Genomic DNA, 27617 nt, shown 5'->3' on the forward strand with positions numbered 1-27617 from the left:
GTGTGCACGTGCTTTTATTTAAACATTTTATGGGCCTAATAGAATTACATATAGAATCTCTAATTCAATAGGATCGCTATGGGCCTAATAGTCTAGATTTGTTGTTGAACTTTTAAAAATGTATTAGCCCACCTTTTAATGTGTCAAACACAACCAGTCATGATGTTTTCATCTGATAGTCAAACAGTTACTTCAAAAGGCTCATGTAGACTACCTGCACACATTACTCAGGGAATGCGGAATTTCGGGGGGGCGGGAAATAGTCTAAGCCTCATCTAGATTTGTTTCTGTTTATAATGTATTGCATTTGGTAGGCAATTTTTTTATCAACTTGTCTATAATTAAATATATTCAGCTTATCTGCTGTCATTACTTGATACTAGTCTAGAACAGGGTTTTCCAAACTCGGTCCTGGGGCCCCCGGGAGTCACGTTAATGCAGAATTCTGCGTTTTTCATGCAGAAAAAAAAGAAAGCATAAGATATTTTCCTGCATTTTGTAAACGCAGATTTAAAAAAAGAAAAAAAAAAAGAAGCTTCTTATTGTCATTTCTGCTCAGCGTCAGACTAATGTTGTGCTTCAGTTATACTTTTCCACTTGGATGAGAAGTCACAAACTGGCATTCTATCATCAGACAGCACTGACTGATATGTAGCTACTTTTCTCAATGTTTCTCGGGTAATATTAACTTAAACTGTAGTTGGTTACATTCTTTCTATGATAAACATTAGAAATATGCAAAAAATGTAAGCTCATTTACTTGTGTGGCTGTTAGCCAAATAGCATTGGGTTGTTTTTATTTTTCTAGCCCCGCCTCGTTCCCTCAATTGAACTTTTAAGAAAGGTTAAGATCTGTGATGTTCGTCTGAAGACTTTTAATGACGTTTTCTATTGTTGTGTACTTGCTGTTTTTTTGCTATTATCATTGTGTTTACTTGATAGCTACCTACACAAATAGCTAGCTAGAACAAAGTGTTAATAAGATACATTCATTTAAAAAGATTAAAAGCAATACAAATAAGTTTATGAAAATGTAGCTATTTTCTGCCAAAAGTGTTGTATTTTCTGCTAAGGAAAAAATGCATGCAAAGTGGTTTCAAATGAAGGTCTGCATTTTGAAAATGCTAATTTCTGAACTCCTAAACACAGCACTAGCTGTGTTAGGATTTAATCAGCTGTGTAGTTTAGTTTTTTTTGCCCTAGCTCATGCACCCAGTGGGGGCCCCAGGACCGAGTTAGGGAAACCCCGGACTAGAATACTAAATAAAGCCTTGCTCACCAGAATGTCATAAATCGATAGAATTATCAATGCATCATCAACAACCTAGTTGACGTCGGAAAAGTGATTTCATTTCCTCTTCACTCACGGAGCGAGGGGAATTTAGGGACCAGGGAGATTTCCAAATGACAGTTTGACCGGTTAAGGAACTGAAAAGATGTGATTAAGGAACTGGAAAGATGTGAAAACATATCCAACATGTTTCTTATGGTATTTCACTCATTCATTAGGCCTAAACAAGTCTTGTAACCTGAATTGATGCGTACACTGCTGTCCACGCACTTCTCTCTGCCTTTGCAAAATGTCTGCGTTACCATTGAACCACACCACATTTGAGCATATTCCACATCTATTTGTGAATTTTTCCTGCGACTACATGCAGTAATGATAAAGTAAAATAGATTCCAAGAGAACTGGAGACGGCATACCCCCACAATTGCTTTTGCCAGTACTTCATACCAAACCGCTCCATCTTATTTTCACCCCTGACAATCGAAAAACCATTTTGCATGAGGTGGTCCTAGAATCCATATGTTATGCAGTTTACATTTCCCACCATATTGTCCCCTATAATACAATCACAAGCATGCTGGCTTTCTAGAAACATCCAAGTTGAAGCCAGCTAAACGTTGACATCTAATTTAGGCACCACTTACACTATATATAGCAGGTTGGACTTCTAATAGCTGTGTGGGGGAAGATAGATGATTACGTAAACAAGACATGTTAAACTTTAGAATTAGAAAGCAAACATCAACTTCTGTCAAATAGAACACGGATTGACCAATGTTTATGGCCTGTGTGACAGACTGGCTAGCTAGCTTCTAAGGTGATGAGAGGGAAACAGCAGGGCTATTGACACCTTTTATAGACTAGCGGTCAAAAGGGTATATCATCCTACCTGAGAAGAGCCTGAAGAAATGCCTCATATACATCTGCAATGACTGCGGTCCAAGATCTCAATAATGTCTCCAAGGCGTCTTCTCCATATTTTGTCTACCTTGTGTGAGAGCCATCACAGATCGACGTCATCATCACGAGCCAAATAAACGAGTAATTCGTGAGCGTTTAGACCGCATGCTATACATAAGACTTCCACAGCTCGTCTGGCAATCTGCAACCAAAGCCATGTTTAAAGTTGACATAGAAAATAATCGAATTGTTTGATGAACGTGTTTTACAGTGGTAGCAGATTTAGCATTGCGAACTGTGCGTAAATGAACGCCCCCAGCTAAATTAGCCATCTGCGCGCATGCGGATCGTGCAAACGCCAGAGAAAAAGCAGTTTGCAACGGTGTTGTGTACTTAGTTTTTCAGAAGTTTAGCCAACTACATTTCTTCAAAATACTAAAAAGGCTACTCAAAGTGCTTCTAACGTTAGCTTGCTATATAATCAAAGTGCTAGCTTTCTCGCCCGAGGCGAACGTGGAAGAGAACCAACCTGGCAGGACAGTCAGAAGGAAACTGCCTGGATGCAGATCAATACAGGGCCTAGCGCGCACGTGTAAACAAGCCTTTCATCGTTTAGCTTTATTACAACTCTGAAATAATGTTTGGTGCCTCGAGATCTGGGGGTGTAAGGGGAGGGCAAGACCAGTTCAACTGGGACGATGTGAAAGGCGACAAACACAGGGAAAACTACCTCGGTAAGTGGAGTAAAATGGGCATCCACCCATCGTCAACGACAGTGCGGTGCTACAGTAGCTGTCTAGTTTACTATAGTCGCCTTGCGAAGTACTAGCCAACTGTTAAATCGGTCAATTTTACACTAGTTAGATGCATGTAAGTGCCAATGTATAATCAATGTAGCTAGCAATAGTAACGTTAGCTTGTAAACATTTCTCAATGCCACGTTCTTACCTTTTTCCTTATTGTAGTCCCTCATTACATTGCTTGTGTGTAACTCAGTATCTGCCTGAAACTTTGGTAAACCTAGTTATGTCGAACTTGAGAAAATGGCATATATTAAGTCAAACGCACACAGTTGACCCCAGTATTGAATACTGGCAAGGTCCATGGAGCGGCACGCACAATGTACTGCAGTTGGCCAGGGAATGTGATGCTGCCAGCTACGTAGCTAGTAGGCGCACAGATATAGCTTGCTATGAGATCTGAAGTAATCATAAATACACACACTATACTGAAATATAAACGCAACAATTTCATTGATTTTACTGAGTTACAGTTCATATGAGGAAATCATTCAAATGAAATAAATTCATTAGGTTCTAATCTATGGATTGCACATGTCTGAGAATACAAATATGCATCTGTTGGTCAGATACAGTACCTTACAAGAATGGGCCTCAGGATTTCGTCACGGTATTTTTGTATTCAAATTGCCGTTGATAAAATGCAATCTTGATTGTTCGTAGTTTATGCCAGCCCATACCATAACCCCAATATTTCCCCCAGGCTGACGTCAGCAATCTGCTCGGCCATATACGTGATCTGAGGTTGAGGCAGGTTGGATGTACTGCCACATTTTCTGAAACGTGTTGGAGGCGGTTTATGGTAGAATAATTAACATTCAATTATCTGGCAAAAGTTATGGTGGGCACTCCTGCAGTCAGCATGCCAATTGCACACTCTCTCACAACTTGAGCCCGTCTGTGGCATTGTGTTGTATGTCAAAACTGCACATTGTAGTGGCCATTTTAGTGCACCTGTGTAATGGTCATGCTGTTTAATCAGCTTCTTGATATGCCGCACCTGTCATGTGGATTAATTATCTTGGCAAAGGACAAGTGCTCACGGAAAGGGATGTAAACAAATTTGTGCACAACATTTGAGAGAAATACGATTTTTGTGCGTATTGAACATTTTTGGGATCTTTTATTTCAGCTCATGAAGCATGGCACCAACACTTTACAAGTTGTGTTTATATTTTTTTGTTCGGTGTACATGGCCAAAAGTATATGGACAGTCCTTCAAATGAGTGGATATGGCTATTTCAGCCACACCTGAAATCGTGCACCCAGCTATGCAATGTCCATAGACAAATGTTGGCAGTAGAATGGCCTGTACTGAAGAGCTCAGTGATTTTCAACTTTGCATCATCATAGGATGCCACCTTTTCAACAAGTCAGCTCATCAAATGTCTGCCCTGCTAGTGCTGTTATTGTGAAGTGAGTATGTCTAGGAGCAACAACGGCACAGCCACAAAGTGGTAGGCCACACAAGCTCACAGAACAGGACCGCTGGTGTAAAAATCGTCTGTCCTTGGTTGCAACACTCACTAATGCATTCCAAACTGACGTTGCCTCTGGAAGAATGTTCAGCACTAACTGTTTGGGAGCTTCATGAAATGGGTTTCCGTGGTCGAGCAGCCACATGCAAGCCTAAGATCACCATGCGCAATGCCAAGCGTTGGCAGGAGTGGTGTAAAGCTCACCGCCATTGAACTCTGGAGCAGTGGAAACACGTTTCCTTGGCGTGAAGAATCATGCTTCACCATCTGGCCGTCCATCGGACAAATCTGGGTTTGGCAGATGCCAGGAGAATGCTACCTGCACCAATGCATAGTGCCATCTGTTTGGTGGGGGAGGAATAATGGTCTAGGGCTGTTTTTCATGATTTGGCTGGCCCCTTTGTTTCAGTGAAGAGAAATCTTAATGCGACAACATGTCATTCAAGACGATTCTGTGCTTCCAACTTCGAGGCACCAGTTTGGGGAAAGCCCTTTCCTGTATGACAATGCCCCCATGCACAAAGCAAGGTCCATACATACATGGTTTGTTGAGATCAGTGTGGAAGAACTCGACTGGCCTGCACACAGCTCTGACCTCAACCCCATCGAATACCTTTTGGGATGAATTGCCATGCTGACTGTGAGCCAGGCCTAATCGCCCAACATAAGTCCCCGACGTCACTAATTCTCTTGTGGTTGAATGGAAGTCCCCGCAGGTATTTTCCAACATCTAGTGGAAAGCCTTCCCAGAAGAGTGGAGGCTGTTATAGCAGCAAAGTGGGGAACATCTCTATATTAATGTCCATGGTTTTGGAATAAGATGTATGACGAGCAGGCGTCCACATACAGTACTTCTGGCCATGTATGTATGTCTGTAATGTATGCATGTATATATGTATGAATTGACTGACTTGAAGTGCTGTACAATTTTGAGATGTTCTCCAAATTAATACACTGGCTGGTCACGATAACTATTTTTCTAAGATTTTAAAACACTGCAGCCTGTTGCAAAATCTTTGATTTTTAGATATCACCCTGAGTAAGAATAGTTATGATATAGTTATGATAATCACTTCTGTGTTTGGAAAATCAAACATAATTAAACTTTATGTATAACTTCATTATTAAAGCCATGTCACTTTAACCATATCTACATGTACATACTACCTCAATCTGTATTTAGCCTCGCTACTTTTATAGCCTCGCTACTGTTAATTTTCACTGTCTTTTTACTGTTGTTTTTATTTCTTTACTTACCTATTGTTCACCTAAACCTTTTTTGCACTATTGGTTAGCCTGTAAGTAAGCATTTCACTGTAAGGTCTACCTACACCTGTTGTATTCGGCGCACGTGACAAATAAACCTTGATTTTATTTGGGCATGCATGCTTGCATTTTAAGTATAGTTACATCCCCGTTATTGTACCATCCCCAGGGAACTCTCTTATGGCACCGGTGGGGCGATGGCAGAAAGGCAAAGATCTGACCTGGTATGCCAAAGACAAAAAAGGCGTTGTCAAGCCTATGTCAAGAGAAGAGGAGCTTGCCACTGTGAAAGCAGCAGAGCAAGAGGCACTGATGGCTGCCCTGTAAGAGGAACATCACACAAAAATAAGAACCTTACAGAAATATTAGAATAAATTGTCAAGCTAATGTCTTATTCTGTGTTTTCAGAGGCCACAAGAATATAAAGAGACAACCAACTGGCCTGACCAAAGAGGTGCTTCTTTTTTTTCCTTCATAGTGTTTTTGAGACACATTTGTATTATGTGCTAGATTGCATGTTTTGGATCACAATCATGTATTTGTTTTATGGTATCACAACTGCATTAGAACATTGAAGATAACGTTTCAATAAATCACATTTATTTAGATGTTGTTTTTTTTTTTGCAGTTGTCACAGTAATTTACAGTAACTAGACCAGATCCAAAATAGCAAGCATAATCCATTTCCAATCAAATTTGACCATACATTTTAGGGATGAGAACATGATTGCTTTAATTCCAATTGCAATGTGCCCAACAGGACCTTGCAGATGTGTGCAGGAGGGAGGATGTGGAAGCTGAGGACAGAGATGTGGATAGAGTCTCAGGCCTTGGAAGCTCTGGGTAACTGACTGCAATTTGCAAAAGTGTTAGGCTCTGATTCTGTATTACAGTCAGAGATTTCACCAACAAGAGATTAATGGTTTTGTAGCCACTATGGCTCTTGAGTTGTTTATGTATCCTCAGTTTAGAGATGTTTATTTTCTAAGCCTTATCGCTCGTTAGACTATTTTTGTAGGAACATAGATGAGTCCATGGCCGAGTATCCCCTTAAAATTACAAATGGAGAAAGGTGCTTGCCGTATTGGATTGGAGTGTACTAGTTGAGTAATTATTCATATGTTTTCTGTCATCAGTGCAACGTCACGGAAAATGGTGTTCTCCCAAAAGGAGAAGGAAGCTGCCAAAATTGGCTTGTCAGTCTTCACAGTAAGTTTATTTTCATGCTCTCTGTAGAGCATCCAACCTCAGTTTAGCTATTCAGTATAGTACACAACAGCGTGTTGGTGTGTTAATCCATTTGTGTTAGCTACACATTTGTAGCCCAGTGGCGTTTAAGATCAGGGAGGACACTTTATTTATTTTATTATGAACATGACCGTATTTGTATTACAACATATTGGATGACTGTCATTCATATTCCATTCACCCAGCTCAATGTATCATCGATGGGTTTAGGCTACTACATAATACTTGAATTTGCCCTTTATCCGTCATGAGGTTGTTACAACCTAGCCTTCAAATGAAAGTTTGAGAGTCAAATTGGTGTAATCAAGGTGACAGACGGTGACGCATTCAATACCTAGCCTGCATCTAGCTGATTTGGGGCGTAATCATTAGTCCAAACAGTTGCAAAATGTTCAGTTTTGCAACTAAAATTAGAGTTTCTATTGGACAAATTTGGGTAGGTCCATCCCGTTTCGTTCCGTTTGCTTCCATTTAAGAAATCCACGATTCTAAAATGGATTGTCTACTCAGGGATAACAGGGCGATGAAGTAGTCGGAGCTAGACATACAAAGTCGTAGCATGCATGAAAATCGTAATATTCCTAGGACGCATCCAATAATCCAGAGGGCAGGATCAGAGAATTCATGCAATCCACCTTGAAACTTCCCCTAGAGACTGTAAACAAGGTGCCTTTTCACCGTGGACACACTCTGAGTTCGGCGCAACAAGACCAGGGGTACCTTTTGGTAATTATGATGCAACTATGATGGTGATACAATATGGATTACAATTATCATCTTGAATATTAAGGCTATACACACTACATGTTACAGACATAGACACTCAACCATGCAAATCACACATAGTCTTACTCTTATACAGACATCGTACACACTCACTAAATCACATCCAATAAACACATGAATTTACTCATTTACTACACACATAATATCTTGTCTCAATTTTCTAACATCTGTGGCATTGGCTCACAGGCAAACAGACAAGGGCATACAACATATATTGCTAGAACCAAAAAAACTGTATATTCTAGATATCAGACATTTGAAAGCTCTAGTTTTGACCGTCATAATACCTCTGATGGCAGTAACTTCACAAGCACTAATTATGGTCACTTGACACTGAGAATAGTATCTAGTTATGGTAAGGGGTGAAATAAGTATAGCCAGTTATAATTGTAACGGTTTAGCAGATTATTAAAAAAAGATCCGTCTTTATGTGGCTAAAAGGAATATAACATATACTGTTTACAGGAAACTCACTCTACATCCTTAGATTAAGTTGTGTGGAAAAAAATAATGGGGTGGTGAAATAATTTTCTGTCATGGACAAAGGAACTCAAAAGGTGTGATGATATTCATTTAACAAAAATGAATGTGCAAATAGTTAGGAATGATTCAAAAGGAAGGTGGATCTTTTTGAATATGAAAGTGGACGAAAAAGAGATTTGGCTCATTAATCTATATGGTCCAAATCAGGATGATCCATACTTCTTCGAAAATATTTATATATATCCTCAATGGACCGTAAAGGAAATCACTCTACAAACTATCATCACCGTGCCCTTAAGGAAATCACAAATATTATGGACACGTTAGAAATAGTGGATATTTGGAGACTAAAAAACCCAGACCTAGTGAGATATACATGGAGAAGACTTAATCAAGCTTGTTGTCTTGACTACTTTCTTGTCTCTTTCTCTCTTGCATCAAAGGTTAAAAAAGTTTTAATAGGAGACAGAATGCGATCGGATCATCATCTAATTGGCCTTCACATAACTCTTGTAGAATTTCCATGTTGACTGGTATATTGGAAATTTAATCCAAGTTTACTGGAGGACAATTTATTTTTAACTAAGACAAAATAATTTAACAATTTTTCCAGTATAACATAGGAACAGCAAATCCAGTTATTGTTTGGGATACCTTTTAAATGTACCTTCAGAGGTCATTCAATATTCATCAATAATGAAAAAGCAGTTTTTGGCAAAAGAGACAAGACTAACAAGGGAAATACATGAACTAATAGGACAGGTAGATACAAAATAAGTTATAGGTAAATCAAAAAGAACTTGAACTTATTCAAGAAAGATCTAATATAATTTACATTTACATTACATTTAAGTCATTTAGCAGACGCTCTTATCCAGAGCGACTTACAAATTGGTGCATTCACCTTATGACATCCAGTGGAACAGCCACTTTACAATAGTGCATCTAAATCTTTTAAGGGGGGTGAGAAGGATTACTTATCCTATCCTAGGTATTCCTTAAAGAGGTGGGGTTTCAGGTGTCTCCGGAAGGTGGTGATTGACTCCGCTGTCCTGGCGTCGTGAGGGAGTGTGTTCCACCATTGGGGAGCCAGAGCAGCGAACAGTTTTGACTGGGCTGAGCGGGAACTGTACTTCCTCAGTGGTAGGGAGGCGAGCAGGCCAGAGGTGGATGAACGCAGTGCCCTTGTTTGGGTGTAGGGCCTGATCAGAGCCTGGAGGTACTGAGGTGCCGTTCCCCTCACAGCTCCGTAGGCAAGCACCATGGTCTTGTAGCGGATGCGAGCTTCAACTGGAAGCCAGTGGAGAGAGCGGAGAAGCGGGGTGACGTGAGAGAACTTGGGAAGGTTGAACACCAGACGGGCTGCGGCATTCTGGATGAGTTGTAGGGGTTTAATGGCACAGGCAGGGAGCCCAGCCAACAGCGAGTTGCAGTAATCCAGATGGGAGATGACAAGTGCCTGGATTAGGACCTGCGCCGCTTCCTGTGTGAGGCATGGTCGTACTCTGCGGATGTTGTAGAGCATGAACCTACAGGAACGGGCCACCGCCTTGATGTTAGTTGAATAATCTATTACAAAGATAAAGCAAACTGGATGGAATATGTTGAAAAATGCACACAATTCTTTCTGAATCTCCAACACAGGAACGCTAACAAAGACAATTTGCAGAAACTCGTTACTGAAGATGGAGTCATCTATGATTCTCCGAATTATGTTTTTAAAGGGGAAGCTAAATATTTTAAGCAGATGGAAAAGAGAACGTCTCATCCTCTCCCACTGAATGAAGATTACGGTTAGGAATTCTTTCCAAATAATACTTAAAAGATGGAACTGAACAATTGTACAGAAAGATCAGTGCGAAGGCCAAATTACAGAGAAGTTTGAGGCTATTAAATCCTTTCAGTCTGGAAAAAACCCAGGGCTTGATGGCATACCGGTAGAAGTATATCAAGCCTTTTTTTATATACTCCATTGTCCGCTTGTTTTAACTGCTCCTATAGAAATGGAAGTCTGTCAGGTACTCAGCAGGATGGTCTGATTTCACTATTATTCAAACAAGACCCAGATGGCAAATATAAAGACCCATTTGATCTATAAAAATAACTGGAGGCCCCTTACACTTCAATGTTGTGATGCAAAATACTAACGAAATGCATAGCACTCAGAATTGAAAGGGTTTTACCAGGTATTGTTCATCCTGATCAAACAGGTTTTTTACATGGACGATACATTGGAGATAATATGCGACAAATACTAGAAATAATAGAACATCATGAAACATCTAAGAAGCCAGGCCTGGTATTTATAGCGGATTTTGAAAAGGCCTTTGATAAAGTAAGACTGGATTTTATTTTTTTCAATTTTTGGTATTTCTCTTATAAAATGGGTAAAAGTAATGATTAGCAACCCCAGGTGTAAAATAGTAAATAACGACTACTTCGCATAGTTTTGAATTGTCAAGAGGCGTTAAACAAGGGTGTCCGCTGTAACCATATCTATTCGCTATGGCCATCGAAATGCTAGCTATTAAAATCATATCCAATGACAACATTGGATGATTAGAAATTCAAGGCTTAAAAACAAAGGTGTCCATGTATGCCGATGACTCAATTTTTAAATTAAGTCCGCAAGCTAGATCCCTGCAATGTCTCATTGAAGATATAGATAGGTTTTAGTCCAGAAAAGTGAATTATGATAAGTATACAATATTACGTAATGGATCTTTAAAAAATACAACTTTTACATTACCCTGCAGTTTACCTATAATATGGGCAGATGGTGAAGTAGACATACTTGGTATTCATATCACAAAATATATAAATAAGCTCTCCACAATGAATTTCAATAGAAAACTTAGAAATAGAAATACCTGTCTATTTATGGAAAAAATGCCCTGATTAACTCCATAGTCAAATCTGTTTACTCACTTTCTTATGGCACTGCCTACTCCTGATGGTTCATTTTTCAAATCATATGAGCAAAAATATTTTGCTTTATCTGGGATGCTAAACCAGACTAAATAAAGTGTGCCTATCTATATAATTAATATGAATTGGGTGAGTTGAGTTTATTAAATATAAAAGCACTAAACCTCTTTCTAAAAGCTTCACTTATTCAAAAGTTTTACTTGAACCTTAAATGGTTCTCAAGTAGATTACTAAGAAAAGCTCATCCATTGTTTAAAAATTGCCTTTGTGCAGATTGTTATGTCTCATTTAAGATTAATTGAAAATTATACTTTTTTTCAGAGCATTGCAGAGCTAGCTACAAATTTAATTTCATCCCCCCTGAAAAGATGGAACAAATATTATGGCAGAACCCAAATGTGCTGGTTGTTAAAATACCTGTATTTATGGGAAATATGTTTGAAAAGGGTATTTTGTTCTAAAATTATGTTGTAAATTGGAATGGTAGAGTTATATCTTTCATGGAGTTATCAGAATTGTACAGAAAGGTCTGCTCAATCCAAGAGTACAACCAATTGATTACAGCATTACCTAGAAAATGGAGGATGCAGGTGGCAGCGGGAGGAAGTAGGGAACTGGTCTGTCTGCCCAATATATAAAGGATCAAAACTGGCAGAGGAATAAAACTAGCATAAATAGGAAAGTATACCAGTTTCATTTGAGGACCAGTATGTTGACAACTGTGCCATACAGTTTGCAAAATAGTTGGGAAGAGATTTTTGATGTACTGATTCCATGGTACAGGGTTATTGAGTTGATATATAAAACGACTCAAGATTCAATACTTCGTGCTTTTCAGCTAAAATTATTATATAGAATTCTTGCCACCAACAAAACGGTGAATATTTGGGGCATAAAATCATCAAAGCTCTGCAGATTTTGTTGTCTCAGGTTCAGGAATGGCTGAAAATGCATAACATTGACCCAAAATTGACCCTAGAAATAGTACTGTTAGGAGATCTGCAGAGACTGGGTCAGTCAATTACTAATATACTAATACTCTTAGGGGGGGGCCTTGTGGGAGATCTGTCGACGTGCCCTTGAGCAGGGTGTTGACCCTGGATGCTTCTGTGTGTCTCTCTGAATGGGAGTCTGTTGGATGACTGGTGTGGTGTAGATGTTGAGCGGCTTTACTGCAAGTATACTGTATGTTTTGGATATTGTATTTTTTTTAAAGATTTTTTAAAAGAAACGTTTTGAAACAGAATTGGCAGAATATACATATACACTTGAATGAGCTGCAGTGTTGGATAGCCTTCATCCAGCGAGCTAACATAAATAGCATTATTCTCTGTCTGGTTGTTGAGTAGGCTAAATTAGCTTCATTAGCTAAGTGAAAGGTAAACTAAGAAGAAGACAAAAATACTAAATATAGCTAGAAATGAATTTGTTCAAAACTGCTAAACTATCTTTCTCTGAGTCAATTACTCACTACACATTATGCACTGCAGTGGTAGCTAGCTGTAGCTTATGCTTTCAGTATTGGATTAATTTTCTGATCCTTTGATTGGATAGACATGTCAGTTTATGCTGCAAGTGCTCTGATAGGTTGAAAGTTGTCATAATAACTGTGTAAGTCTATGAAAGGGGGTGAGAACCATGAGCCTCCTAGGTTTTGTTATGAAATCAATGTACCCAGAGGAGGACAGAAAATAGCTGTCCACCGGCTACACTATTGAACTATCCGAGAAGATGCTGTTGAGGCTACTATAGACATAAATTGTAAAACAGTCTTTTAATCAGTTATTTGGTGATGTTAATATATTTATTATAGTTGTATCTAAAAATGATCACTTTGAAGTTTTATGAAATGAAATTCACTGATGGTCCCCTTGTTCCTCTGAGGAGCCGGCACTGGTTTAGCTACATGATTTATACAGCTTGGGAATTGATGCTGTAATAGACATGTTACATGATTATGGTCATAATGGAGGGCACTATTTTCACAGCACCATAAAACAGAAGGGAAGTCTGGAAGCCAGGAAGCCTTCGCCAGAAAGATGTCTGAGAACACAGAGAAACAGGACATGGATCAAAGGTAACGTCTTACTGATCACATATTGTGTTGACAATCGATTCCATGAGGTACATTTCTTCCATTACTCTCCAAACAAAAAATATTACAGTCAAGACTTGTCCCTTATACTTTCCCATCATAGACATGAGAGCAGCAAAAAGAAGAAAAAGGAAAAGAGGAAAAAAAAGGAAAAGAAGAAGAAGAAGAAAAGGCAGAGAAGAGACTCTTCCTCCTCTTCAGGTTCAGACAATGACAGTAAAAGGTTAGCATGTTTCTGCCTTTTTGACCTGCAGGTCATGTGTACATATTATCCTTATGCCTTTTTAAAATGATAATGCAACATTTATCACAAACTGTGAACAGTACATGGCGCCGACAGAGCTGGTCGCCTCGCGTTCTTAGGAAACTATGCAGTATTTTGTGTTTTTTTTATTTTTATGTATTATTTCTTACACTGTTACCCCAGGAAATCTTAAGTCTTATTACATACAGCCAGGAAGAACTATTGGATATAAGAGCAATGTCAACTTGCCAACATTACAACCAGGAATACGACTTTCCCGAAGCAGATCCTCTGTTTGGACCACCACCCAGGACAATGGATTGATCCCAGTAGGTTGACCCAAAACAACAGCGGTCTTCTGGTCAGACTCCGTAGACGTGCTCACCGCTCCCGAGTGGACATTGGCGAGTACTAAAGTCTTTTGACAACAAGGCAAATGAAATTCGAGCAAGGGTTGCCTTCCAGAGAGACATCAGAGATTGTAACATTCTCTGTTTCACGGAAACATGGCTCCCTCGGGATACGTTATCAGAGTCGGTACAGTCACCCGGTTTCTTCACGCATCGCGCAGACAGAAACATCTATCTGGTAAGGGCAGGTATGCCTTATGATTAATGAGTCGTGGTGTGATCATAACAACATACAGGAACTCTAGTCCATTTGTTCACCTGACCTAAAATTCCTTACAATCAAATCCCGACCGCATTATCTACCAAGAGAATTCTATTTGACTATAATCACAGCTGTGCATATCCCCCTCTCCCACGCAGACACCTTGACGGCCCTGAAAGAACTTCATTGGACTCAATGTAAACTGGAAACCACATATCCCGAGGCTGCATTTATTATAGCTGGGGGTTTTAACAAAGCTAATCTGAAAACAAGGTTCCCTAAATATTATCAGCATATCGAAAGCGTGACCCCAGGCTTGGCAGCATTCTGGATCTTTGTCACTCTAACTTCCGCGACATATACAAAGCCCTCCATCGCCCTTCTTTCGGCAAATCTGACCACAACTCCATTTTGTGCTCCCAGCCTACAGACAGAAAATAATTCAGGAAACGCCCATGCTCAAGTCTGTTCAACGCTGGTCCGACAAACTGATGGACTGGAATATGTTCCGGATAGCCTCAGACAACAACATTGATGTATACGCTGATTCGGTGAGTGAGTTTATTAGCAAGTGCATCTGTGATGATACACCCACGGTGACTTTTAAAACCTTCCCCAACCAGAAACCGTGGATTGATGTCAGCATTCGCGCAAAACTGAAAGCGCGAACCACTGGTTTTAATTATGGCAAGGCGACCGGAAACATGACCGAATACAAACAGTGTAGCTATTCCCTCTGCAAGGCAATCAAACAAGCTAAGCATCAGTATAGAGACAAAGTAGTCACAATTCAACGGCTCAGACACGAGATGGATGTGGCAGGGTCTACAGTCAATCACCGATTACAGAAAGAAAACCAGCCCCGTCGCGGACACCGACGTTTAGTTTGTCTGGGAGCAAGACAACTTCTTTACTCGCTTTGAGGACAATACAGTGCTACCAAAACCGGCGGGCTGTCCTTCACCGCAACCAACGTGAGTAAAACATTTAAACGTGTTAACTCTCGCAAGGCTGCCGGCCCAGACGGCATCCCTAGCCGTGTCCTCAGAGCATGTGCAGACCAGCTGGCTGGTGTGTTTTCGGACATATTCAATCAATCCCTATCCCAGTCTGCTGTTCCCACATGCTTCAAGAGGGCCACCATTGTTCCTGTTCCAAAGAAAGCTATGGTAACTAAGCTAAACGACTATTGCCCCCTTAGCACTCACTTCCGTCATCATGAAGTGCTTTGAGAGACTAGTCAAGGATCATATCACCTCCACACTACCTGACAACCTTGACCCACTCCATTTTGCTTACTGCCCCAATAGGTCCACAGACGACACAATCGCAATCACACTGCCCTAACCCATCTGGACAAGAGGAATACCTATGTAAGAATGCTGTTCATCGATTACAGCTCAGCATTTAACACCATTGTAGCCTCAAAACTCGTCATTAAGCTCGAGACCCAGGGCCCTGTGCAACTGGGTCCTGGACTTTGACGCGCCGGCCCCAAGGTGATGAGGGTAGGAAACATCTCCACCCCGCTGATCCTCAATACTGGGGCCCACAAGGGAGCGTTCTCAGCCCTCTCCTGTACTCCCTGTTCAACCATGACTGCGTCACTACAGTGGTAGGCTTGATTACCAACAACGACGACACGGCCTACAGGGAGAAGGTGAGGGGGGGGTTAGGAAAATAACCTCGCACTCAATGTCAACAAAACAAAGGAGATGATCGTGTACTTCAGGAAACATCCGAGGGAGCACCCCCCTATCCACATCGACGGGACAGTAGTGGAGAAGGTGGAAAGTTTTAAGTTCCTCGGCGTACACATCACGGACAAACTGAAATGGTCCACCCACACAGACAGCGTGGTGAAGAAGGTGCAACAGCGCCTCCTCAACCTCAGGAGGCTGAAGAAATTTGGCTTGTCACCAAAAACACAAACTTTTACAGATGCACAATCTTGAGCATCCTGTCGGGCTGTATCACTGCCTGGTACGGAAACTACTCCGCCCACAACCGTAAGGCTCTCCAGAGGGTAGTGAGGTCTGCACAACGCATCACCGGGGGCAAACTACCTGCCCTCCAGGATACCTACACCACCCGATGTCACAGGAAGGCCAAAAAGATAATCAAGGACAACAACCACCCGAGCCACTGCCTGTTCACCCCGCTATCATCCAGAAGGCGAGGTCAGTACAGGTGCATCAAAGCTGGGACCGAGAGACTGAAAAACAGCTCCTATCTCAAGGCCATCAGACTGTTAAACAGCCACCACTAACATTGAGTGGCTGCTGCCACCATACTGACTCAAATCGCTAGCCACTTTTAATAATTAAATTGGATGTAATAAATGTATCACCAGTCACTTTAAACAATGCCACTTTATATAATGTTTACATACCCTACATTACTCATCTCATATGTATATACTGTACTCTATACCATATATTGTATCTTGCCTTTGCCGCACAGCCATCGCTCATCCATATATTTCTATGTACATATTCTTATTCATTCCTTTACACTTGTGTGTATAATGTAGTTGTTGTGAAATTGTTAGATTACTTGTTAGATATTACTGCACTGTCGGAACTTGAAGCACAAGCATTTCGCTACACTCTCATTAACATCTGCTAACCATGTGTATGTGACCAGTAAAATTTGATTTGACACCAAAGTCCTAATAATGCTACAAGACAAGTCTCTGCACTAGAGGGCGCTGAATCACTGTTGCAGGGGGAGGTAAAGCTGGTTTTTGGTTCCATCTCAAAACTGTGTTTTTGTGGCAAACTTCAAAAGTTCTGTCAACCAATTAAACTTTGTATGCTTGGTCGAAATATAGAACAGGTTGTAGCTACCCTTACTAAGGATGTGTCAGTTAATGTGTCCAGCTGCTTAATTAGGTGGTACTACAGGACAATGATGAAAAAGGAGTCTTAGGATGTTTAGCAACAGGAAGCGGTTGTCTTATGAAATTCTAAAATGGGTGTAGGGTTGATTTGAACTGAGCGAATGCATCATCCAGCCCATGTAATGCTTATCTTGTTTTTTGGGCGGTGGGGCGGGGGAGACCTTATTCATTATTCTCTTATGGAACCCAGATACTTATCATCCTCATAGATAGGTAAAGGTTTGTATCATAACATTAAGTGTATCTCTGCTTTATCTTCCTCAGCCAGCTCTCACAACAGCTTACTTCGACCCCCACCTACTAGTCCCAATCATTGACTCTGTGTGTGTGTTTTACTCCTCAGGCACAGAAAGGACCACCATCATCATAATCCATCATGCCTCAGTCAGACTGGAGCCAGACCCCATGACAGCCATTCAAGGGGGGGGCCAAAGGGCGAGCGCCACCCCTCCTCCTCCCAACGACGCCAGCAGAGGCATGACACAGACTCCTCCGACAGGGGGTCCCCTGTCCCTCGTCACCGTGCTAGCCACAAGGCAGCCCCTGCTGCTCCTACACAAAGCCACAGGCGGCGCCATGACACAGACTCGGACGATTAAGTTCCCCCCTAACCCCACAATCAGACACACGCAGAGGGAGAGGAGCCCTCTAGTCCACAGCAGAGCAGCTTGACTGGTCTATGGACTGTCCTCATGTACCTCTGGACTGGACTCAGTGGGCTGTGGTTGAGAACAGTGTGTCAATCTGTAGGCTACTCCTCAAACCACCCGCAGGCTTGTGGCCTTGTTGGAACTGATTGTCGTTTTTATCTGTTGAATTTGTGTCTTTGTTATCTTATTCTGAACCAGTACAAATGTATTTTATGATCTGGCTACCAAAATTGAAGGACATTTTGCCACTATTCATGCAAGTAAATCAGGGACTAGTTAAGTACTGAAAGCAAGATAAGTAGATGTGTACTTGGTGCTGAAATTAAGTTACTGTCAATAAAAACTATTGCTGTACAAAATATTTAATTCTGGTGTCACACTTGCCCATACCACCACCAGCTAAAAAAATGATTTAAAAGTGGGCCAACAACTGTCACCTATTTGGTTTGTCGCTCTTGGTCATCTGTTGAAAATCCTCTCATTCCGATGCTTATACCCCTCTCCATCCCACTGTGCCTCCTGCACTACTCAGCAGCTTTGCTCCTTTTCTTTCTTCAATCAAGCCAGAACTCCTTTGTCCCCATCCCTCCATTCTGTTCTAGGTTCAGCTCCCTGCCTCTCTGGCTGTGGTGAGATACCATTGGAATGCACTCCAGTGGTCATAATGGAGTATAGTGTTTGCGTTTGCCTTGAATTGGCTCTGAAAGGGGCATTCTGCTGGCTGGCACCTGGGGGTGCACTAAAAAGAGCAAGGCATTCACAAAGGAAAGTGCAAAAAACCAGGCTGGTCCTTTATATGGCCGAGTACCGTTAGGACCACCACACACAAACCAAGCTGATGGACCAGCAGGAGAGGAGGCAGAGACAAAGCCATCCTCTAAGGGACCTGAGAGTCCTGCCCCTCCCTCTTCTACCATACTCTCCTGCCATGTTTTATAGGCTTGGCTGCGTTAACCATGGCAGCCTAATCAACCTGAAAGAGCGTTGTCCTAGATTGCTCCCCAATTATTGCCTGCCTCCCCTGGTGCAGACCCCAACATAACAGACGGACAGGCCCCACTATCTCCATTTGTCACTTATTCAACACCAGTTTTGGGTAGTTAGTTGGCTGTCATCACCTTTGACTAACCTACTCCCTTAGTCCCAGGTCATGGGGTGAGAGTAGTTGGGGTAAGAGTGGAGGAGGCTGTGACAAAGTACAGGCCATGTCCATTTTTAGAGGATGTGAAGTCATTTAGAATTCAAACAGTCAATGGGGAGAGGCTTGATTTAACTTGTAGGCATGGGGTTAGGGACAGTTTCTAACTTGGAAGTTATTAATATGTGAACTGAAATACACTTTGCTTAGTGACAGTTGGTAGATTCATTCCTTGAATCCAAGGAGATAAATGATGTAATGTCAGCATAATCAAATCCAATTTACCTTTTACTTAACTGCACAAAGAGAGACAGAACATGTAAACATTATCTAATTGCTTTAATTAGTGCTTTTCTAAAAAAAATAACAAACTTTACATTTAAAAAAAATACCTGTTTAGACATTTTGGTAAAGAGATTAACAATGTTTTCAACAAAGGTTCAAGCAATCAGTTTAAAATCAAGAAGTTGTTTTAATCCAACGCCTTTAAAAGAAACAAATACATTTCCATAGCACTCTGGTGGACAGGGCTGGGGTCAATTCAGGAAGCAAAATTAAATAAATGCATATATTTTCAACGACTTAAACTGTGGAGTAGAAGCATTTTGAAAGTGTATTACAATCAAGTTTCAAATTCACTTCCTGAATCGACTGCCTTCAATTCAATCCCAGCCCTGCTGGTGGAATAACACCCAAAACCTTTTGATAAGAAGCTCAAAGGTTCGTAATGGAACAGCATGTTTCTTTGACATGAGGACAAAAGTATACCTCAGAACTTGCCAAGGACAACATGAGCTGCAAAGGAGAGAAGATACTAGCACTAATTTCAAAAATGTGGAGCTCATACAGATTTCTTATTGCTACTGACACATGATAAATGCCTCATTCCAAAACAATTAATATACTTAGCATTTTCAATAAAAAGGCATGAAAACAACATCTTGAGGTCATAATGGAGGCTAATGCAGTACATCAGAATGTAGGCCTATAACTGTTTTGTCAAACCAGTGCATCACATAGCATACACCTTAAGTTATAGGGTTGTTGTGGCGCTAAGTCATTGTGATGAGGATGTTGAGGAAATCAAGGCATCCCAACCCTTGAGCACCTGCAGTTGACAGGAGGGGTAACGTCAGAATGCTTGTGCAGACTAAAAATGTAAACAATCAATTGGCTAGTCCCGCTGACAATCAAAGTGCGTTTGAGATAGATTCTGAAAAGGATATGGGATTATTATAGCAAATGGATAAGCAGGAAGGAATTCTGCTTCTCTAGGCATTGTGAAGGTCTGTTGATTTGTGCAGAATCTGTGAATCTCTAACATGCACGTGTTGCTCGCCAACAAGACCAACATATGGAGCACATCCTGCACTTTTTTTGCTATTAAATTCAGGTTCATTGCCACAAAGGCAGTACACATGATTATTAACCTAAGCCACTGTCATACAAACAATGCTGAACAGACACCTCTGCACCTCTGTTCATCATAAAACAGGTGAATGATGAGACTCAGAGGAACAGACTGCATGGCAGCCACTTCTCAAAATGATATGGCACACAAAAAAAGCTGGTAAGTGTTGACAAGACTTTTCGACTTTGAAACCCAAGAGCTCTGTTATAGGCTTCATCTCAAGAACATTCTCACAGTACTAGTTAATGCCAGTGTTTTGCTAAATGGTATTTTGGGAGAGCAGGATATTGTAGCATTGAGGTATTAAACCATAATTGTTTCAAGTAGTGCATCTGTATATATGCATTATTCAGAACCCCCCCCCCCCAAAAAAAATGAAACGCTTCTTACAGTACAAATTACCAGCTGACGTATAATGCAGTCATTAAATGTTAGGTTGAGACACGGGGTCCCATGATAGCTGGTATTAAAAAAAATGGCCTCCCTTTTCCATTTACTACACACGAGTATGTCTGCCCAACAGCCAAGAGGAAATAACCACGATTGATTTTTGTAAGTGTGCAATAAGCTGCGTCATAAACCCCCCAGAAATGGACTATTTACATTAAATAAGAAACCCTGATTGGGTTATTATCCCCCCTGGCCCATATGGTGTATTGTTGTAACTAGAGATGAGAAATGAGGGCAGCTTTCCAGTAGGTACGTTTTGACAAAAGTATCTCAATTTGCAACATCAGAAGAGTACAAACAAGGGAAGAGAGAAGATAGTGTTACCCTTTTCACACTACTAAGTCGAGCTGTACTGCATCGGCCTGGTTCTCATCTACCACAGTTGCTAGAACCTTGCTGGAAAGGAACATGTGAAAGGAAATCATCCGAGCGAGCCACTGTACGGTTTGGGTCGGCAGGATAGTGTGAAAACGGTATATGTGAGTTGAGGAGGACAGCGGATGATTAGGCCTATTTCTGGTTTTTTAACTGATTAGACAACCAATCCAGTCCTTCATAGAGACCGTCTCCGCTGGTGGCACAGGTGGCCTGGATGTACCAGTTTCTATGGCGGAGGGAGTGCAGTCCCAGCTTGTCTGTGATTTCAGCCGCATTCATAGCATTTGGGAGGTCCTGAAAAGAGACATTTTCCCATTATGAGACAAAAGCCAAGCCAGGGAAGGACATCCAAAGTATTTACAGGGGTGTATATATAGTCATTTCTATATTATTAAGACAAAAAAATGCAAGTCAGCTGCTTTTAGGCATCAGACACTGGATAGTTGAGATGAAAAAAAATGTAGGATACCTGTTTGTTAGCGAATACTAATAAGACTGCCTCTCGTAGTTCATCCTCTGCCAACATTCTCATCAGTTCTTCACGGGCTTCGTTCACACGCTCTCTGTCATTGCTGTCCACAACAAAGATAAGACCTGAAAAACGTGAACATTTTGAGTCACCTGACTTGCCTCTACAGGGTCAACATTAATGCTTGCCCTCTTGTCCAGGCCAAGTTTTTATTTTTTATTTTTTATTACCAGACAAGAAGTATGTAGATTTAAGCTGTCCGAATTGTCAAGTAATTTTATTTTATTTTAATTAACACAAAAATCACAATATCAAACAATTAGCCTATTTCGATCAGAGGGGCTAACATTGGAATACTATTCAAATCTATTTTACCATGTAGACCAATAAAAAAGTATACATGGTAAAATGTAGGTGATATGTTCAAACCGATGCTAAATTTTCAAATATAATAAAGGATAATTAACATTAACGTCTAAAGGCATGATTCTGTTGACATACTCAATGCACAGTTAATTCAGATCAAATGGTCACAAGACTGGAGAGTGAAGGACAGTTGCCTGTTGCGCATCGCCCGCCTTGAATCTGAGCGGAAATGGTCAGCATTTTCAAACTATTTAACCACAAACTTAATTGTTTAAAACCTGGACATTTTATGTCATTTTATGAAGCATGTCTTACCTTGTTTCAAAGTAGCTCAGCCAAAATATCACCATAGTAATGTTGAGGGAATTATTTTATAAACACTTAATATGCCATTGAAATCTGCATTTTTCTCATGTTCTATTGGTTTTCAAATCAACATTATTTTATTGTCCAGCAGCCAAAGGTATAATCCTAGTCATATTAGTAACATATGCTAGTTGATGTATCTTTATATCTACCCTTTTCATTTCAAAATTATAATTTCATCCTGGTCAGATGAAACCACTCACCAGTGCGGCGTGCTTTTGGGAACAAGTGTATTCCCGCTAATTGCATTTTGGAACATTTGCGTGTAGTCTACAGCCATGCGTGCATTGTTTAGCTTATAATACGAAGAAATAAAACTATCAACGTTTTAAGCTAAACGGTCTGATCTGTTGCAACAGCCTCATTGCGTTTACATTTTTTAAAGTGGTTGTAAGAATTTTGGGTCAGTCGTCCCATAACTGTCCCAGAGTCTGTTGAACCTAGGGATGTTCCTAGGGATGACCAGACACCCTTAATTTCGAGCCCTGGAAGGAATTATTTTATAAAGACATTTGGTATTTGGTTGTAATTGTAATGTTGCAATATTTTATAGGCTACCAAGGGTGGCGAACCATCCTCCAGAAGAGCCTTAATGGGGCATTGTTGTAATTTGAGACAGGCTTGAATAAATAAAGAAGCCATAAGGCAGAGTGTAGCCTACATTTTTGTCTGATTTTGTATGTTAAAAAAGTGTGTAATGCATTTTATTTTGTAAAGTCGTTCCTTGCATCATACAATGGGTAAGTGAAGTCTTACTTGTCAAAAGCACAAGTGGCTAAAAGGTTAATGCCATGCCCTGCTCTAGTCTGTTCACCCCTTTGACCGGAGTGAAATTACTTGCACATAACTTACCCTGTGTGTTCTGGAAGTAATGACGCCACAACGGTCGAATTTTGTCTTGACCGCCTACATCCCACACTGTAAAACTTATGTTCTTGTACTCAACTGTCTCAACGTTAAAACCTGAGTGGAGGAGAGAAGATATGAATAATCTGTACAACCTAATTGAAGCAACCCATGAACATGTCTAGAGGGAATGAATTATGCTGTTTAAAAAAAAAAAAAACATTTTAAGTCTCAATGTTACACAAAATACAATAGACATACAAACTGGGCTGACAACATTTAGGCCTACATAACACCACTACTACTACTACTCACCTATAGTTGGAATGGTAGTTACAATTTCTCCAAGTTTTAATTTGTACAGGATAGTTGTTTTACCAGCAGCATCGAGACCCACCATGAGGATCCTCATCTCTTTCTTGCCAAATGCTTTAAAGAGACTTGCAAATAAATTCCCCATAGTGAAGATGACGGATTCAACTTTGTCAGAAGGAAAACTAGAGAACAAGAGATAAACCAATCAGCTTCGAAACAGTCAGTGTATTATTGCGCTGCCAATTATAGGTTAACCCATATTTTAAGCATTTATGCGTTGTTCCATAATGCCTAGTTTATAAACTTGATGACAAGTTATTTTTTAAGCTAGCAAGATAAGCTCCAACAGGAAGCTAGTGAGCTAGCTAACCATGTAGCTAGCGTCAACTGTTTCAGTTAGGTAACGTTAACTATCTAGCGTTTATACAAATCATTTATATACTAGCCAGTTGAATAAAGGAAGACAAACATAGTGTACAAAACTGTCTTGTAGTGATTTGAAATTAGACACACGGCTAGCTATAAATTAGCTCTCTACTTAGCTAAGCTAGCTCGCTGGATGTTTTGCTAGCGACGTTAGCAAGTGGAGCCCAGCTAAGTTAGCCTTGCCAGCCACCTGGCAAGTTTCTTCCAGAACTTTTTCACTAGCTAGACGCCATGAAATTAATCCATTTTACGTTATATGGCTACTTAGCAAATAAAAACCATGCAAAATATGACTATTATCACATTCAAACATCAAGAGTATAAATTACAGTTGTTTTCAATTCTTTCCTCTTCAAGGCGTTTCCTTCCTCAAGATGGCGATTATTATTTGGTCACGTCAGAGCTTCCAGAATTACTTCCGTGAAACGGCCGAAACAGAGCCTTTGGCACATGGCCAGAGAGGAAGAGGGGAAACTCTGGCTACAAGCCTGTCTTCTCCAGCAGATGGCGTTTTTCTTATTTTTTCGCTCACCAAAACAAGGAGTTTTGTATGGAGATCAATGAGTCGAATTTGGTCAACAAAATATCGAATGGCTTATTTGTTACAAGAGGGTTATTTGATCAAAAATACGTAATGCTCAGGTTGTTATGAGTGTACTGATATAAGTAAGGACACGTGACATCCTGTCATCTTTTAGACAAAAACACTTTATACTTTTAGAGGGGTGGCAGGTGTTGGAATAGTTTGCGAAAGGTTGCAAGATCGAATCCCCGAGCTGACAAAGTAAAAGGCTGTTGTTCTGCCCCTGAACAAAGCAGTTAACCCACTGTTCCTAGGCTGTCATTGAAAATAAGAATTTGTTCTTAACTGACTTGCCTACTTAAATTAAAGAAATTAATTAGAGTTATGCCTGTTAGTGCAACCCTGGATCCTTCAGATGTCTTTACCCTAAACTCAAGCTTAGCCATAAGCCTTACCTAACCATTTAAAACTTCAATGGGGGTAGGGGCATCCCAAGGATTCCTGATAGCAAGAACCACTGTGGTTGTTCAAACATGTATCTGCCATCTCATTGGCTAGAATGGTTTGCCTTCTTCTGTGAGGGTTAACGGCAGTTGGCATCCAATTTATCTTGCATTACCGCCACCAACAACACAGACAACTCACAGGGATCCTCTCAGGGTCCCTTGACCAAACCATCCTCCTCTACTTCTGCCTCTCTCACACCGGACACTTCCGATCTCCAGCAACATGGGCACCCCTACAGTTGACACAACTTTTTCCACTGAAACTACACATTCTTCTGTCCCATGCCCCCCTGCACACTTCCCACGTTTTGGTATCTCCCTCCTGGCACGCCGGAAACAAGGGTTTTTCTCTATTTTTACTCTTTTCTACACTGTAAAATAATAGTGAAGAAATCAAAACTATGAAATAACACATATGGAATCATGTAAGTAACCAAAAGTGTTAAACAAATCACAATATATTTTCGTCAAAGTTGTCACGCCTTGCCTTGATGACAGCTTTGCACACTTGGCATTCTACTTTGAAGAATCTCAAATATTAATTTGTTTAACACGTTTTTGGCTACTACATGATACCATATGTGTTATTTCATAGTTTGATGTATTAGTAAAAATAAATAAAAACCCTTGAGTAGGTGTGTCCAAACTTTTGACTGGTACTGTAATTATTCAGACGCTTTACTCAGCACCTTTTGCAGCGATTACAGCCTTGAGTCTTCTTGGGTGTGACACTACAAGCTTGGCACACCTGTATTTGGGGAGTTAGTCCCATTCTTCTCTGCAGATCCTGGATGGGGAGCATCCCTGCACAGCTATTTTCAGGTCTCTCCAGAGATGTTCGATCGGGCTCAACTCTGGGCTCTGGCTGGGCTCTGGCTGGGCCACTCAAGGCCATTCAGAGACTTGTCCTGAAGCCAGTCCTGCATTTTCCTGGCTGTGTGCTTAGGGTCTTTGTCCTATTGGAAGGAAAACCTTCGCCCCAGCCTTAGGTCCTAAGCGCTCTGGAGCGTCAAGGATCTCGGTACTTTGCTCCGTTCATCTTTCTCTCAATCATTCAAGTCTCCCAGTCCCTGCCGCTGAAAAACATCCCCACAGCATGATGCTGCCACCACCATGCTTCACTGTAGAGATGCTGCCAGGTTTCCTCCAGACGTGACGCTTGTCATTCAGGCCCAGAGTTCAATATTTGTTTCATCAGTCCAAATAATCTTGTTTCTGATGGTCTGAGAGTCCTTTAGGTCCATTTTGGCAAACTCCAAGTGTGCTGTTGTGCCTTTTACTGCGAAGTGGCTTCCATCTTGCCACTCTACCATAAAGGCCAGATTGGTGGAGTAGTGCAGAGATGGTTGTCCTTCTGGAAGGTCATCCCATCTCCACAGAGGAACTGCAGCTCAGTCAGAGTGACCATTGGGTTCTTGGTCACCGCCCTTCTCTCCCAAGTACTTAGTTTGGCTGGGCGGCCAGCTCTAGAAAGACTTGGTGGTTCCAAACTTCTTCCATTTAAGAATGATGGAGGCAAATTTGTTCTTGGGAACCTTCAATGCTGCAGAAATCTTTCGGTACCCTTCCCCAGATCTGTGCCTAGACACAATCCTGTCTCGGAGCTGTCTTACTCACACCGGCCACGGAGAACGATTACTCACAGTCGGCGGCGGCACCGTGTTATCCTGAAAGAGGGCGAAGAAGGTGTTTTTCTTGTCCGGGTGCAAGACAGCAGTGTCTACGACGTAGCTGTTTTTTCCTTTATAATCCGCTTATTGTCTGGATTCCCTGCCACATATGTCTCGTGTTTGAGCCTTTGAATTGCGACTCCACTTTGTCTCCTTACTGACATTTTGCCTGTTTGATTGCCTTATGGAGGGTACAACTGTAACGCTCGTCATTAAATGAAGACAAAGGTGCAGCATGTTAGGCGTACATTTTCTTTAATTTGAAATGTTCCACCAAAAAACAATAAACAACTCAAAGAACGTAAAGCTAGGAGTGCAACACATGCAACACCCAAAGACAAGATCCCACAACTGAAGGTGGGAAAAAGGGCTGCCTAAGTATGATCCCCAATCAGAGACAATGATAGACAGCTGCGTCTGATTGGGAACCATACTCGGCCAACAAAGAAATATAGACATAGATTTCCCTCCCGAGTCACACCCTGACCTACCAAATAGAGAATTTAAAGGATCTCTAAGGTCAGTGCGTGACAACAACTGGACTGTTTGTATTCGATCCTATTCCCAGTCACCTTGCCATGGTTAAATGTGATGGTTTTGCGTGAATGCTGCCATCTATCCACGTTTTTTTGATTGGATAGGTTTTAATCGTCAAAGTGGGAACAACATCCCATATATGCTTCCTGATTAACGCAGTCACCGTGTCAGTTTATAATTCAATGTTATTCTCAGAGACAACCTGGAACATGTCCCTGTCCGTGTGGTCAAAACAGTCTTGAAGCATGGATTCCAAATAGTCAGACCAGCGTTGTATAGACCTTAGCACTGATACTTCCTGTTTGAGATTCTGCCTATAGGTTAAGAGGAGCAAAATGGAGTTGTGATCTGATTTACCAAGGGGAGGTTGGTGGAGGGTCTTGTAACCATCCTGGAAGGGAGAGTAACAAGGGTTCAGAGTTTTTGAAGGGCGAGTACTGCAGGCGATGTGTTGATATAACTTCGGTAGCGTTTTCCTAGATTTGCTTTATTAAAGTCCCCAGCTATAATAAATGTGGCTTCAGGATAAGCAG

The 27617-nt window shown here is 41.0% G+C and overlaps 3 protein-coding genes across 7 annotated transcripts in view; 1 reads left to right on the plus strand and 2 right to left on the minus strand.

Moving 5' to 3' along the window:
* Window positions 1–3833, minus strand: part of LOC118394812 (guanylate kinase-like) — a 27196-nt gene extending 23363 nt beyond the window's left edge. Inside the window, exon 1 of one of the 4 annotated variants that reach the window (XM_035788384.2) lies at window positions 3575–3833. Coding sequence is in view for 2 of the 4 variants with exons in the window: in XM_035788380.2 (XP_035644273.1) it covers window positions 2181–2214 (34 nt within the window). In the remaining 2 variants the exon portion in view is untranslated. Of the gene's footprint in view, window positions 1–2180; window positions 2354–3139; window positions 3358–3569 lie in introns of those variants that run through there. The other 3 variants (XM_035788383.2, XM_035788381.2, XM_035788380.2) reach the window with 3 other exon arrangements.
* Window positions 2371–18044, plus strand: LOC118394811 (multiple myeloma tumor-associated protein 2 homolog). Of its 2 annotated transcripts, none has more exons than XM_035788379.2 (8): window positions 2371–2925; window positions 5905–6058; window positions 6144–6189; window positions 6496–6578; window positions 6872–6944; window positions 13169–13257; window positions 13379–13498; window positions 17377–18044. In XM_035788379.2, exons 1-8 carry the CDS (start codon window positions 2829–2831, stop codon window positions 17630–17632), a joined length of 918 nt encoding a protein of 305 aa, XP_035644272.1. In that variant the 5' UTR covers window positions 2371–2828; the 3' UTR covers window positions 17633–18044. The 2 variants fall into 2 exon arrangements, with proteins under 2 accessions (XP_035644272.1, XP_052319875.1); XM_052463915.1 differs by lacking the exon at window positions 2371–2925 and adding an exon at window positions 4075–4407.
* Window positions 18045–20818: 2774 nt separating this feature from the next.
* LOC118394814 (ADP-ribosylation factor 1) lies at window positions 20819–24345 on the minus strand. The gene is made up of 5 exons (XM_035788385.2): window positions 24178–24345; window positions 23423–23604; window positions 23114–23224; window positions 21530–21654; window positions 20819–21354 (listed from the first exon to the last, which is right to left on the minus strand). Exons 2-5 carry the CDS (start codon window positions 23565–23567, stop codon window positions 21193–21195), a joined length of 543 nt encoding a protein of 180 aa, XP_035644278.1. The 5' UTR covers window positions 23568–23604; window positions 24178–24345; the 3' UTR covers window positions 20819–21192.
* Between the last annotated feature and the right edge of the window lie 3272 nt (window positions 24346–27617).

This window comes from Oncorhynchus keta, chromosome 15 (assembly GCF_023373465.1).
Source record: "Oncorhynchus keta strain PuntledgeMale-10-30-2019 chromosome 15, Oket_V2, whole genome shotgun sequence".
In the NCBI taxonomy this organism is placed as follows: domain Eukaryota; kingdom Metazoa; phylum Chordata; class Actinopteri; order Salmoniformes; family Salmonidae; genus Oncorhynchus; species Oncorhynchus keta.